This window comes from Archocentrus centrarchus, chromosome 12 (genome assembly GCF_007364275.1).
Source record: "Archocentrus centrarchus isolate MPI-CPG fArcCen1 chromosome 12, fArcCen1, whole genome shotgun sequence".
Classification (NCBI taxonomy): Eukaryota; Metazoa; Chordata; class Actinopteri; order Cichliformes; family Cichlidae; genus Archocentrus; species Archocentrus centrarchus.
In genome coordinates this window covers 12,579,428-12,595,640 of record NC_044357.1, presented here as the reverse complement: position 1 = coordinate 12,595,640, position 16,213 = coordinate 12,579,428, and the positions used below count along the sequence as shown (strand labels likewise).

General features: G+C 40.7%; 1 protein-coding gene across 1 annotated transcript in view; it reads right to left on the bottom strand.

Moving 5' to 3' along the window:
- pappaa (pregnancy-associated plasma protein A, pappalysin 1a) overlaps nt 1–15,304 on the bottom strand; it is a 101,809-nt gene extending 86,505 nt beyond the window's left edge. Inside the window, exons 1-2 of the mRNA XM_030743034.1 lie at nt 14,892–15,304; nt 6,646–7,750 (exon numbers count right to left, since the gene is read on the bottom strand). Coding sequence (XP_030598894.1) covers nt 6,646–7,544 — 899 coding nt within the window. The 5' untranslated portion in view covers nt 7,545–7,750; nt 14,892–15,304. The remainder of the gene's footprint in view (nt 1–6,645; nt 7,751–14,891) is intronic.
- Between the last annotated feature and the right edge of the window lie 909 nt (nt 15,305–16,213).

The window sequence follows — 16,213 nt, the reverse complement described above, 5'->3', positions numbered from 1 at the left end:
CAAATTGCTTGTAACATTGAACTACTAAGAATTATTTTGTGCTCCATCATTTTGTAGAAGCTAATATTTTTTTTTTCATTTTTTTCACTAAAGTTCCTATTACATTTGTCCCACTTAAGGGAACTCAGTTAAATATATAGATAAAAGGAAAGTGTTCAAAGACTCGTGAAGTCTGAAGCGCATAATCCTGGACTGTGCTATTTATATTTACTCTCCCGCTCAATACACAAAAATGATGGATATTTACACTACATTTTTAATCGCTGTGAAGTAAGGTGGTAAAGAGTTCCACTGAATAAAGACACTTGATTTGATTTCTTTACTATATCAGCTAAAGTAAGACAGCTGAGGTTATCGCTGATAGAACTGATAAAGTTTCACAAACTACTGTTATTTCATTAGTGTGTCAAAAAATATTGCATTCAGTGAGGACTTACTGGGCCATTCATCACACGACATAAGATGTAGTAATATAAAAGTGGAGGTGTCACATTTGACATCCTCTGATTCCAGATGGATGACAGTGGTGTAACTGTGCAAGTATTTTAGCATTAGGACTAGTTTTTCTTTACATGCCATTTTTCTGTTTAATGCATGAGGTACAGTAAATAGTAATTGCTGTTGCAGTATTTTGTTATGTTTTTGTTTTTAATCATTCTATTTTCCTTATCTTCTAGAGATCTTCTGAGTTAGGCATCTTATTGTCTAACTCAGTTGTTGAACTGCAATATTATACCTGCAGCATCTACTCTTCAGTACACACTCAAAGTACACTCACTGGCTACTTCAGTTGGTACAAATGTAACATTAATGAGCACATTAATGTAAATAATCAGCCAGTCACATGGCAGCAACTGTGCATTTAGGCATGCAGACAGCATCAAGATGACCTCCTGAAGTTCAATCAGCATGGGGAAGAAAGGTGATTTAAATGACTTTGAATGTGGCATGGTTATTGGTGCCAGACAGGCTGGTCTGAGTATTTTAGAAACTGCTGATCTACTGGGGTTTTCCCACACCACCATCTCCAGTTTTCACATGGAATGGTTGGAAAAAGAGAAAATATCCAGCAAGCAGTAATTTTTGTTGAGCCTTGTTGATGCCAGAGGTCAGAGGAAAATGGCCAAACTGCTTCAAGCTAATAGGAAGGCAACAGTAACTCAAACAACTACTCGTTACAACCAAGGCGTACAGAAGAGCAAGTCTGAAAGCACAGCACGTCGAACCTTGAAGCAGATGGGTTACAGAACCAGATGATCACACCAGGTGCCACACATGTCAGCTAAGAACAGGAAACCAAGCTCACCAATACGGGATAACAGATTGGTAAAATATTTCCTGGCTTGATGAATCTCGATTTCTGCTGCAACATTCAGATGGCAGGGTCAGAATTTGGAATAACAACATGAAAGTATGGATCTGTCTTATTCAGGCTGCTGCTGCTGCTGGTATAACGGTGTAGGGATATTTTCTTGGCACACTTTGGTCCCCAATTGAGCATTGTTTAAACACCACAACCTACCTGAATGTTGCTGCTGACCATGTCCATCCCTTTATGACCACAATATCATCTTCTGACGGCTGCTTCCAGCAGGATAACCCACCATGTCACAAAGCTCAAATCATCTGAAATTGGTTTCTTGAATATGACAGTGAGTTCACTGTACTCAGATGGTCTCCATGGCCACCATATCGCAATCCAATAGAGCACCTTTGGGATGTGGCTGAACGGGAGATTCACATCATGGATGTGCAGCCGGCAAATCTGCAGCAACTCTGTGATATCATGTCAGTATGGACCAAAATCTTTGAATGCAAAAGGACATCCACTCATCATTTAATACAGCAATATACCAACGTGCAAATTTTTTGTAAGGATATATTCTTTGTTAATACGTGGCTGAAAAAAACTCGTCTGTGTAAAAATTTTTAATTTACGATTAAAACTAAAATGCCTATTAGTATATGTTCTTATGGCCTAAACACAGCATTTTAAAAATCATTAACACTGCTGTTTGGCAGTGTTATGGAAGAATTTTGACCAGTGAGATAATTTCTTTTCCCTCACAGCAGCAATCCTACTAAGGTTACCACCAATGCGCATTTTATATGCAGCTACACAAAGTGCCTCATAAAATCTCTACAAGCTTTGCTGGACAAGTCTGCATCTACCTGAAATCACAAGTTAAATAAAGGCTGCTTAGTGAAGATTCAGTGCTCCCTTAAAACAGACGTTTTCGATAAAGGGTTTAGTGTACTACATGCTTTCTTCAAGCCTATGCGAGAGTAACAAAGGGCATTCAAAGGGGCCAGGTCTAAGGGGAGAGACAAAGCAAGAGAAAACAGATCATATAAGGTCCCTCTTCTAATAATTTCAGGAATTTCATTATTTCCTTAGAAAATATTTGGACATGCGTGTTGGGGGGAAAGGGGTCACAGGGTTTTGATGCTGAAATGAATGAGTCAGCAATGAATAAGAGCAGAAATTATTTAATAAATTTAATTTACAGTTTCATTTTTTAACCTTTAACCCTTTAATATGCAAAGAAGTTTTAGTTTTAGTATAATCAACTGACAAAAGAGGCTTTTGTCTCTCTGCATGTGCATGTGTGCATGTTTCTGATTTCACACTGTCGGACTATGTTGTTATAGGAGTCTTACGTTTTGGTTAGCTGCTGCTGTAAGAAGTCATTCCCCAGTGACCTTATCATAGGGGTGTAATCAGAACATCTATCTATTCATGTCTTACTCAAACCTCCCTGTCAATTAGCCTTTACCTCACTTTACACCACCCCCAATGTTCTCGTAGACCCCTCAACTATTTCCCCATCCAATAACCCATGTTTCCCACTCTTGCCTCTTATCGTGTTTTTTCAGCTTAGATGAGCCACTTGGGAGAGACAAGATTTTTCCATGCATTTAACCACAGTACTTTTGTCCTGGGAAAACAAGTTTCAAAGACTTACAAAGAGAGAAAAGAGGAGAGAAAACTGAAGGGGAAGGGGAAGAGGGGGGGGGGGGGGGTGCAAAAGGTAAGGTGAGTGAAGAAAATTGACCCTAGCTGTAATCAAGCATCACTGCAGGGCATCTCTACTGGGGAAATTCAGGGGTCCACAAGGCAGCTCAAACTGTCATGTTAATGCTTTTATATCTGATACATATTAAATAGGGGAATTTTGACTTTATCCATTTACATCCATATATAATTCATATAAAGCCATAAATTTGCCTCATATACATGTGACTAGGGCAGCAAAGTGTGAAAGCTGGGGCAAGCTGGCATGGCAATGACAGTTTCACAGCCAAAAACACTTTTGAAATTAGAGGGGGCCCTCAGCTCCCCTGTCATCAAGTCGGTCAACACCACAGCCCCATCATTCATCTCTGTCTTTATTACTATGCTTACACTCTCTTCTGTAACCTTCCAACAAAAATTTTACCCCTTCAAGGAAGACACATGCATAAGAACTGTTGCTGTGTTTAAAAAAAAAAATATTTAGAGACATATGAAACAGATGATTGGATAGCCCTGATGCTTTCTGACTTTCCAAGTTCTTATCTGAAATAAAAGCTCTTAATGGAGTGCTGAGCATAACGCTCTTCCTTTCTGGCAGAAATGTGTGAACCGCTTCATCAGAACCTTACTTGACTTCTGAACCACAGTTACCTTGCCAATGCTATATCAGCTGAATTCCCCAATGTGTCATATTTTTAAAGGACCACCAACAGAATCTGGCTATATATTATCCCGTCAAAGCCAGATGCGACCCTGCATTCCTACAATAGCCTACGTAAAGCCACCCACCTCCCACAATCCCTTCAGTCCTCTAGTTATGCGGAAAATCTACTTTTTGACTTCTACCAGCCCCCACGAGAGCACAGGTGAAACCTTAACAACAGGTGGTTTTATAAGTAGTCTACAGCTTTAAAGGGGAAGTGAAAAGTCCTGGTATTTACACCCAAGCACTCCATTATGTTTTATGGGATGGGGGCTTAAGGTTTAGACGACCAACTGTAAAACTCCCATGTCAAGAGCCCTGCACCCAGCTGGAATACAGCATGGAGAAGGAGTGAACGAAAGACATAAGATGGTCCATCCATTAACCTGCCACAGTGAGAGGTATTGACTCGAGAGGGAGGGGGTAGGGATGGGCAGAGGCCGAGTGAAAACAGATGACCTATGAGCCCTTGACAACGCCAAGCCAGAACTTCATTTACTAAAACCATACTGAGGTAACTCAGTAACTATTTTGCAAAGTTTGTGCATCTATCTTGCTTTAGTTTGTGTGGCATTTCCACAGGATTCACAGGATTTTTTTCCACCAGCTGATCTCAAAAACTTAATGGATTAAGTTCCTGTGTGACCTGTGATCTTGTATTCATTTACCCATGAATTCAATTAATCTCTAATTAGTAATAAAACACACACCTACATATCAGCTCCTCAAACAATGCATTCAAAGTGTTGTTTTCAGCTGTTCTGTACTCAAAATGTAGATTCTCATTGCATGTATTACAGCTAGTGTCAGATATACCAGGCTCCAGACATGAGAATGTTTAGCCTTAAAATAAATGCTGTCAGATAACATCAAATACCACCAAAACCAAAAGAAGTGTCAAAACTGAGGGCTGTGAAAACAATGCAAAATATTTTCTTCAGCCAAATGTGGAGGGGGGAGAGGAAGGGGGATTATTATCAGTGGTATTTTCAGAAGAGAGACTGATGCAGCACCACTGAGCTGCGTGTGTCCTATGTTAGCCAGATTTTTTTTTTTTTTTTTGAAAACACTACACGTAAGTGGTAACAGGCCCAAATGCTGCAAAAATAAATGCAGAACCTCACAACTGTTGTTCCCTTGCATACGCACTACATTGTTCATCCAGAATTCCATAATTAAGGAGGAATGTCAATTTGTTTGTAGTGCAGCTCTCTGCAAGTCTCTCCAGACATACCATAATCAAAACAAAAAAAAAAAAAAAAAAGCGACCATTTGGGGAGATTATATCTATATTTTAGGCTGAACTCTCTCGTGCTCCTTTTTGTTTTCACTTTAACTGGTATCCTTCCTTTCACAAACCCATCTTTCAAATGCCCACAGGGAGACTTGCACATTGCAAGAGCAAGCTTTTTGCCAATGGTTGATGTCTAAATGAAGTAGTTAGCCACCACTTGATTAATGGGTTTCTAATGATGACTAAGTTGGAAGAGATGTGGTGGGAACTGAGATATGGAAGCAATGACAAACCCACCTGCTTTACCCTCTGATGTTAATTAGATGTCATTATTCAGCTATTTAGCAGTCATTTTAAACAACAGGACAGTGCCAAATAGACAGCGCTTCCAGCTTTACTGTGATTGAAAACACCCTGATCTCCTTGATTCATGCTAACAGAAAAGAACCAAACAATCCCACACACTAAGTCTACTAGCTTCAGTCCCTTTCACTTGTCCTCACATGGCAGTGGCCAGAAATACTGACAAACATTGGCCTGTCTCTTTTTTCTGGCATACCATAAAGACCCCCTGCATTGTCCACAAAAATGTCTTGCTCTACTGTGTTGAGTTTCAGTGTACCAAGAAACAAACAATCCTGCTATTGGAGGTCTGGCTCAAACCATAATACAGCAAAATTCCAGAGATTTATTCTCCTTGCCAGCTTTTACTCATCATCTACAAACCGCAATGAAGTTACCACAAAAACAAAAATTTGCAGGCATTTCTGAACAACCTCTGTATTCTCCTGAAGTTATGAAATCACATAATCTTTTTCTTCCTATACAGCCTGCAATATGCCTTGGGAATTTTGCAACATAAGTGAAATGAACATTCTTGACATTTTTTTATGGATAATTCTTTAAGAGAATTTGTTTAAGCACTCATACCTGCCTCCTTGGGCCACATGAGAGTGGTATGTCATTGAAATGTATTCCCTTGCTATAAGAAAAGAAAATATACTGAGCTCTTTTTTTTTTTTTTACTCCTAATTGCCCTCACACTCTGTTTAGAATGTCACTCTTTCCAAACCAAATCTCCTTCTATAATCAAGCCAGTTTAATGAAGACCACTGGGTATAGGAGACACAGAGTAGAAAAAGGTGGGGAGAGTTGGTGAAAACTGGATACAAAAATGAGTGGTCTGGCCTGTGCATTTGCTACCAGGAAAGTCATCCGGTTGCGTTTGTTTTACCGTGTTTAAGTGTGGAACACTGATTGAACCAGTCCAAGGCTAGATTGGACTAGCTGCCCCCAGAGGTTTTCCTGGGCCACACAGGCTGGGAGTTGAGTTACACTCCGCCTTAGCCCAAATGCTCAGGAAACAGTAGGATTAGACTTTTTTTTTTTTTTTTTTTTTTAAAGGAAGCTTTCATCAGGGACACATGTATGGAAAGATTTTCTGTTTGAGTTACTCTTGGCATTTTAGGCAATAGCGCAGACTTGGTTTACCAAAATTACTCAATCATGTCAGAGTTTAAAAAAAAAAAAGAAAAGAAAAAAACACTATCAAATTACACTCAAAATGATGTGGTCAGTAAATGTTTTTTTTTTTTTTGAGAATTACAGTAAAATATGTTTATTAAAAAATACCAGAGAATTACCAGTGCTAAAAACCTTGTGTCATACAAAGTGTCAAGAAAGTAGTCTTACTTGTGTGGAGAGGAGCGGTTGAAGCATGTCTTGGTCACGTCTGTCACATTGGGGTTACAACAGTCGCCAAGATCATAGAACAAGTTATCCGAGTTACATTCAGGGTCACATATACCATTACCCTGCTTGTGTTCAGGGCAGCGGTTTCGATGTCCATACGTGCAGTCGCCTGCATCAAATCCTGTCAGGGGATGGTTGCATTCTGGATCACATGTGTCATCGCCAATTTTGCTTATATCACAATTAGCTAAAATCAGACGGTTACGTAGGGAGGAGTTGGTCACATTGTGAACGCTGAGCTCCCAGGTGATGTTATAGGGGCTAAAGGCGTCATTAAGCTGCTGGTGCTGCAGAATGATCTGGTGGTCTGATACAGTTGGCCTTGTCCTCGCATCATTCCAAATATTTATGACACGATATCGAACTTTCTTAGGCCGACGGAAGGTCCAAAGCTGGTTGTAGTTTTTAATGACCTGAACATTGTCGCAGACAGTTTGACCACAAGCTGGAGGCTCCAGGGTCGTGTCTAGTAGTCCCTCAGCATGTCCAATTCCACCACCACCCACAAGCCCCGACCTTCCACCTCCTCTGTGCTCAGGCTGAGGGAAACTGCCATCTTTTACAGTCAGCCACTTACGGCCAGGGTGCTCAAATGTTTCACGAATGACCAGCTGAGGTAGATCTTGGGGGTCCTCATGGCCTTGCATATCCCTGATGATATGTTTCTGCCCCCGGGCCTCCCTCCATAGACCCACCCTTTCCACTGCTCCCCTGTAATTATGATTTAGTGCATTGCCCCCAATCATCAGCACTTTGCATTTTTGGGTCAAATGACTGAAGACATCGCCCGATTGCTCTCGACTAACGGCGACCTGGGCCCCATTGACAAAGAGCTTCATGTACACACCATCATATGTGATTGCAACATGTGCCCATTGGTTTGGTATATAATGAGCATTAGCGTGGATTGAGGTCACTTTGTGGGCACGGTCAGTTTTAAGGGAGAAGAAGAACCGGGGATCACGGTCGTGGTATTAACAATACGCGTGGATGCCAAGTAGCCAGCCTCGGTCACTGGAGGCATAAAAGCATTTGTCGTATAGGCCTGCAAAAAGAATGAAAAAAAAATGAATCAACATATTAATGCCTTCATTTGCAGGTATTAAACAAAAAACAAAGTCAACACATTAGCTAAAAGTTAGCTGTCAGAGGAAATGACAAGGGAGCTAAAGTACAGGGCCTTGCGAAAGTATTCGGCACCCTTGAACTTTTCAACCTTTTGCCACATTTCAGGCTTCAAACATAAAGATATAAAATTTTAATTTTTTTGTGAGGAATCAACAACAAGTGGGACACAATCATGAAGTGGAATGAAATTTATTGGATGTGTCAAACTTTTTTAACAAATAAAAAACTGAAAAGTGGGGTGTGCAATATTATTTGGCCCCCTCGCGTTAATACTTTGTAGCACCACCTTTTGCTGCAATTACAGCTGCAAGTGGCTTGGGGTATGTCTCTATCAGTTTTGCACATTGAGAGAACGAAATTCTTGCCCATTCTTCCTTGCAAAACAGCTGGAGCTCAGTGAGGTTGGATGGAGAGCGTTTGTGAACAGCAGTCTTCATCTCTTTCCACAGATTCTCGATTGGATTCAGGTCTGGACTTTGATTTGGCCGTTCCAACACCTGGATACGTTTATTTGTGAACCATTCCATTGTAGATTTGGCTTTATGTTTTGGATCATTGTCTTGTAGGAAGATAAATCTCTGTCCCAGTCTCAGGTCTCTTGCAGACTCCAACAGGTTTTCTTCCAGAATGGTCCTGTATTTGGCCCCATCCATCTTCCCATCAATTTTGACCATCTTCCCTGTCCCTGCTGATGAAAAGCAGGCCCAAACCATGATGCTGCCACCACCATGTTTGACAGTGGGGATGGTGTGTTCAGGGTGATGAGCTGTGTTGCTTTTACACCAAACATATCGTTTTGCATTGTGGCCAAACAGTTCGATTTTGGTTTCATCTGACCAGAGCACCTTCTTCCACATGTTTGGTGTGTCTCCCAGGTGGCTTGTGGCAAACTTTAAACAAGACTTTTTATGGATATCTTTGAGAAATGGCTTTCTTCTTGCCACTCTTCCATAAAGGCCAGATTTGTGCAGTGTACAACTGATTGTTGTCCTATGGACAGACTCTCCCACCTCAGCTGTAGATCTCTGCAGTTCATCCAGAGTGATCATGGGCCTCTTGGCTGCATCTCTGATCAGTCTTCTCCTTGTTTGAGATGAAAGTTTAGAGGGACAGCCGGGTCTTGTTAGATTTGCAGTGGTCTGATACTCCTTCCATTTCAATATGCACAGTGCTCCTTGAGATGTTTAAAGCTTGGGAAATCTTTTTGTATCCAAATCCGGCTTTGAACTTCTCCACAACAGTATCTCAGACCTGCCTGGTGTGTTCCTTGGTCTTCATGATGCTCTCTGCCCTTTGAACAGAACCCTGAGACTATCACAGAGCAGGTGCATTTATACGGAGACTTGATTACACACAGGTGGATTCTATTTATCATCATCAGTCATTTGGGACAACACTGGATCATTCAGAGATCCTCACTGAACTTCTGGAGGGAGTTTGCTGCACTGAAAGTAAAGGGGCCGAATAATATTGCACGCCCCCCTTTTCAGTTTTTTATTTGTTAAAAAAGTTTGACACATCCAGTAAATTTCATTCCACTTCACGATTGTGTCCCACTTGTTGTTGATTCTTCACAAAAAATTAAAATTTTATATCTTTATGTTTGAACCCTGAAATGTGGCAAAAGGTTGAAAAGTACAAGGGGGCCGAATACTTTCACAAGGCACTGTATATAGAAGTGCAATATCAATATCAATTTCTCTATGATAATATTTCAGTATTATTTTCAATATATCAATTACATTTTTATGCATCTTTTGAACATCTTATGGAATATGTGTAAAAGTGGGATTTCTTGAGGGAAACAGGAAATGTAAGCAAAGTTAGTGAGCAAATATATTATTATTTTTTTTCCAATCTAAGGCCTGAATATTAGGTTGAAGAGCTTGTTTAACTAAGAGAGAACCCATGGAAATCTCTCAGTATAGGCTTTTTCATGAACACTGTGCACATTTAAAGTTGTTCATGTAAATGTCGCTTGCCAGTGAGTTAGCCAGAAAAGACTAGTTTTCTGCTAAAGCCTTGTTTTTGCAGAGGCACCAAAACACCTTTTTCCTGTTTCACTTGGACTGTGTATGCCAGTTTCAGCATTGTAATGTGTTTTCGCTTCTTAGGGGATCTCTGAATGCTAACTGTTTGTTTGTTTAGCACTTGTTGAGGTACATGTGTGCAGGCACACAAGTCCACATCTGTGCATACCGCATGTGTTTATTAATGCATTTCATGACTCTGAGCAGATATCCATGCAGTCCCAAGTGTGCAAATATTCCAAAGCAGGGGGAAATGCCTTACAAGGTCCATTTCAGCATGTGGAAATCTACTGTATGTGTTCACAGGTGGGGATAGACCTGGCCTCCATTCTTGTAATTTCTACAATTGCCAACATCATGAGTTTTCAGGTAATTATATCTACCCACAAAGAGACACTCAATCCGTGACCTGTAGACCCAGGCCATATACATATGAAGTATTCTTTGCAGTTGCTGTTGAGATGAGTGCTTCAAATTCCTGTAAATGCCCTTCATATTTTTTCCTCCGCTGCCTTTGTTATGGAGTGAAAGCTGATGATCACATCTTGGTCTTAACACACTTGTCAACTTGGATGCCTTTGTTACCCACTGATTAGGCTACCTGAGCCTGCAATAAGTGGCTGGCTAATGGTAACTGCACAGACCTCTTGCTAACTTTGACCTGTTTCTAATTAGATGTACACCACAGTATGCGTTCATTAACTTGGTATTTTCATGGAATAATGTTCAAAGGGCGAGGGTTGGGTTCAATGTCAAGGTCAGCCCTTCAGTGGATGACGTTTTCAGGCTTTCCACTACACTGGAAGGAAAAAGCGTTCCATCTGCCAGCTAGTGCACTCAAGGTAAAAAAAAAAAAGGTGTGCTAAAATGCTCATAGGGCTCCTAGTGTAAACAGCTGTCATAATTCTGCCATGGTCAATTTATCTAACATGCTATGCTTTTCCAGACCCAATATTGTGACCGCTGGGACTCACACAAACACACTTACGCACACATATGCACATGCTTATAAAGACATGTATATATACATTCTCATGAACAAATACACATGCCCATGGCCATATGCGCAGACAAAATGAAATAATGAAGTGCACATTTGTGTTCACGCATAAACACGCACAAAGAGGTTGGTGTGTGCTTCAGTCAACCACTGTTTCTGTCAGGTTCAAATGCAGCCCTCGTTGCACTTGCCATTTGTCTGCCTTCATGAAAACGCACTTGGGAAAAAAGGGAAAGTACAAAAACACATACCCTCACAAAGAAAAATGTCGCAAGGTCTTGATAAAAAAGCAGGGAGGAAGGGTACATTAAAGACTTTGCCTACTTTTGAACTGTTTTTGCTCTGAAAGGTCAAAGAAAGTCACTTTTCAGCTATTTGCCAGCTATTTCCCTATGCAGACAATGGAAAATTCCACTGACATTTAAAAACAAACTTGTTGAACAAAACAAGGATATCATTCATGAAAATATCATTGCACCACTTTAAAACACTTGGCTTTAAACTTTTGACTTAGTTGTCAAGTCTCACTCTAAGTTAATTCAGCTAAACAATATGCAGTCATTTGTAATTTGGGGTATTCAATAAACCCTTTTCCCAGCAGTCAGTTGAGGCACAACAAGGCACTGTAATAATGCTTAAGACTAATGAGAAGTTTAAGCTTCTAACTGAGGTAACAATTGCTAAAAATAAGTGTTACACTAATGTTGAGTTCTGCATTCTGGGGAGGCCAATCCACAGCTGATGGTGTTCCACTGTGTGTTTTTCGCTTCTACTATGTTGGCAGCATCAAATCAATTCATAATTCCATCAATGTTGACAAGATCCCGAACACCACTAGCTGAAATGTAGCCCCAAGGACCGAGCTGAGAGAAAAAGCAGCCAAGGTCCAAAGAAAAAATTTGAAAGACCTTCAGAAAGCCTGGAGAACTATTGCTGAAGACCACTTTAAAATTTTACAAGAAAGTTTGGCTCCTTGGAAGCAAAATATAAAGAAATGAGGGGTGACTCAAGGCTTTTGCACAGTACTGGATTACACTTACCTTTGACTGTAGTAAACCAATAAAATACTATTTTTGAGCACCCATAAAAAAATCCTAAACAAACAAACTTTATTTATGAGCATGATATCTAGCGTGTATCATCCCACTACGTGGGGCTACATCTGTTATCGACTTAATTATCTGCCAACGTCTGCACATAATTGTCTCCAGCAGGTTATGGAAGAGAGCCTGCACTTCTTTTGTGATTTATTTTCCCCTTTCTTTGATGTGGGAAAACCCAACATGACCCGGATACACGGGCTAATAGGGCACAACAAATTTGGATAACATTTGGACGCAGAACTTAATGTTCTGATTGTGTGCTTTGAAAAGTATGTGCGTATGCGAGTGGTACTCTCTAACAGTTCAAATGCTAAACCTGGGATTAATTCTGACCACATGTAACTGTCAAACGTGACCCCAAGGAGTCTTTTGATTGGACTTAAAGGGTCCAAAGCTATTCAAATGTTTATTTACCAGTTTTTTATTTAATCACCTGGACACAATGAAGCTACAGCTTGAATAGTTCTTATGCCATAAAAAATAGTTATTAAAAACTGTAGTGCACATATCTTGTCTACAAAAACTGATACACCTCTTTAAATGCTGAAAGTTTAATATTTTTTGCCAAACCAGGAAATCTATGAATGTAATTTCACCAGACAGTAACTTGAAACTAACCCAATCATACGTAATACATTAAAAGAAGACAGCTTTCTTTCATCTGTTTTTCCTTAATGAAGCTATTTTGGCCATCATCCCATTCAGAATAATCTTATTTGACACCAGAGACACAAAACTGTCACCACAACTGGTCAAAGAGTCACAAATAACATCCTAGTTTTCACAGCAGAGACTGTGTTCACTAACTAGACAACTGCACGGAAAACAGCACCAGACAGAAACATGTAAAGCTGAAACTGAAAACTGGCAAATAAGAAAGCATCAAAGGCTGAAAAAGACAGAAGTGATAATGAGAAACTGTGGTGGTCAAAAACAACACAATAGAAAAAAAAAAGCCAGTTGCTTCAACAACACTGTGCTTGGATCAAAACATGGGGATGGAGCATGTTAGGGGCACCAGGATTTTGAGGTCTCAGTTGGTTTTAAAAGATTAGGCTCAGTTGAAATTGTTAAACTGTCATATTTGTTATCTTTATGTCCCCTCTCTGACTCACTGATGGAAGGAAATCTTAAACCTGAATACACAAGATTATACAGGAATAGTAATCTCTAGAAGCCAGTGCAAGGTGGGGGCTGGGCACAACAACAACACCTGTAAAAAAAAAAAAAAGAGAGCGGAGAGAAGGAGAGAGAGAGAGAGAGAGAGATCCGATACCACATCTGTAAAGCCTGTAATGTTCATATTTTGTTAGGATTGTGTCAGAGATGTGTTTATTTAACTCCGTGGTCAATATAGAGGCAGTAGTTTGTGTTATTACTGTACTAAATTGCTTTATATTGCACAGATGTTCCTGTTATCATGTCCATCCTCTGCAAAAAATCAGGAGTCACTCAGGTCACAGCAGACCCTCTTACCCCCCCTTTTCTCCAGATTAAGACTCTTACAAGGAACTGGCTTTCCAGAGCATGTCCCTGCCAACTGGCTAGGGTTAGCTACTGTATGTGGACACAGCCAGACAAGTTATTTTTTTATGTGGTTCCAGGAGAGTGGATATTTTTATTTTTTTATTTATTGTTAGATTATGACACAGATAAAACAACGGAGCAAGTAAGCCAGTAAATATATTGATGCTGTTTAGTAAAATCCTCTAAACGTGCAGACTTGGAGTAAACTGAGGAGAACTGAGTTCAATTCAGTTCAGTTCAGTTCAGTTCAAAAGAAGCCATCTGCACAAGTACTGTGGTGGGCAATGAGTTGCGACGCTCCCTATCGGCAAAGAAAAGAAATAATAAAAAATAAATAAATAAAAATCCGATACTGTAATGCACAAAAGCACTGTTGGTCACAACAAACGTTGCAGTTTTAACGCTTTTTCGGGGCTTCTTTACGCATGGCTCGAGACCAGGCGGGACATAAAGCAGTGCAAATAGATGACACAGTGCTTTCCTCTTACGGCAGGGACTTACTGAAGTGACTGTGTATCCAACTATGCTCAGTCGGTGGATAGAGAGATGCGTTATCACTATCTGATTGTGCCTTAAATTAGAAACTCGCCGATGATGACGACGATGATTTCGCAGAACCGTCTGCGTTTTGGAGAGACTGTGCGCAACACCGTGAAAGCACATCAGTGCACAAACACAAGCAGTACATTTTCGCGCAAGAGGGGAAACCCTGGATCCCTCAGCCCTGTCTCGTAACTCCGGTGGCCAATCCAAAGGTGTCGATTTGGAGGGGCCGGGTGGGGGACACACATACACACACAAGCCTGCGGCTTGAGCTGCGAGCTTTGAGCGCCTCCACATACATCGAGTCTCTCCCGCTTTGTGCCTTACGTGACGTGCTCGCTCCCAAAGTTTTGGCCATTACATCATAGCTTTAAAATAGCCAAGTCCGTTGAGAGATTAGATTTTACGCACAGTGACATCAGCTGCCGGTCAAATGATGCAGTAGCCTAAATCTGCTGCTACTAATCCTCACTTACATTTCATGACTTATATTTTTATTACTCACATAAATTACCGTTATAAAGTGGAAAAATAGACCAAAAACACGTTTATGTTATAAAATTATACTGCAGCGATCATATCTCTGGCAAACTTAAATGTGATCAAAATCTTCAGTGACCCTATAGTTGCACTACCTAAAATATCCGCTGTACTTTTTAGAGCATTACATCATTGTCTAGTCTTTTAGATGAACTCATTTTCAACTCGCTGAAACTGCATGTTGCTTTGTTTGATAGACTGGGATAAATCGCTGAAGGTTTGCATGTTTATTTTCAATTCGTTCTTCAGTTTGGAGTTTGACTAATAAATGGAGTTGTGCAGATAATAGGATAGAGGATGTGCAAACTAGCCTACCTGCAATCACTGTAGGCGATCGTTGACCTCCCTCCGGTTTGATCCACATCTCCAGAGTGAAATTGCCTCTGGGTATCTCCACGCCAGGCTTCAGCCGTAGCTGATCTCCCCTGCCGGTAAAATAGACAGCTTTCCCTCGGTCTGGTGAGTTTCCCTCCGCTTGAGAGGAGCGCCGGCGCTGCCGAAGCACCCGTCGCTCCAAGCCGGGTAAAGAGCGTTTGCCCCGGGGCAGACGTGTGGCACAAGCCCCTGGGATGGTGGCTTTTGCCTCCCTAATGCGCACCAACTCCCTCTTGGATCTCCCCTTTTTCCGGACTATCCCGCACTCTGATCCAAAACACAAGATGAGAATCACCAGGCAAGACACCCAGGGTGATGTCCAAAGTTTCATTTTTCGGGAGAAGAAATGGCAAAAAAAAATTAAATAAATAAAAATAAAAATAAAAATAAAATATGAGGAAAAAAATAAAAGAAACAATGGAATAACTATAAAAATATGTCCAAAATGTTCTTCTCTTTGGGATCCTCTCGAGTTTTTCCTTCTCCCTTTTTACAGCGGTAGAATGTCAAACCGTAGAAACTGTCTAAATAAACCCATAAAGCTATGCTGTTTTTCCCTCTTTATAATGCTAAGCCACGACCCCCTCTCTTAAGCAAAACTACTCTGGAGACATTCAGGGGACACAGGAATATTTCATTCATGTATGTGTTCCACGGTGCCTTTTCAATGGGTCCCATTTAGCCAAAGGGATGACTAATAAGTAATCAATCAAGAGGGGGGTCCGGCCGATGCCCCCCGCATCCCCTTTGGACGGTAGGAGTTACTTGCAGAAATCCACAGTTGTCCGCCAAGCTCTTGTCACACCTTTTTGTTGTTTCCTTCCCTACCCGTAAAAGAGCATAAGTAATGACACATAGCCTATTAAATTCCAGAGGAAAGTGACAGCAAACCGACCTCTCATATTTATTACAGAAAACAAGAGGTGAATTGTCATTTAAAAAAAAAAATGAAATCCCAAACTTCCCTTTTCCTGTATGCCTGTACAAAAGTTGAAATGCACTATAATATCTGGTTAGGCAGAAGAGAGACAGAGGGACAGAGAGCTGCAGAAGTAACCATCGCGGTCCTCATTGATTGCCTGAAGCAGATACACTTGGGGGAGTCGGAGCTCGTTGTCAGCTTTAGAGGACTTCCAAAGTCTTTTAAAGAACAGGTCATGTTTCAAATGTTCAGGGGCTGTTTTTTTTTTTTTTTTCCTTCCATAGTGGGAAGTCACACAGGTAGGCAACTCTCACTGAGGGTAATTCTCTCTATGGCACAT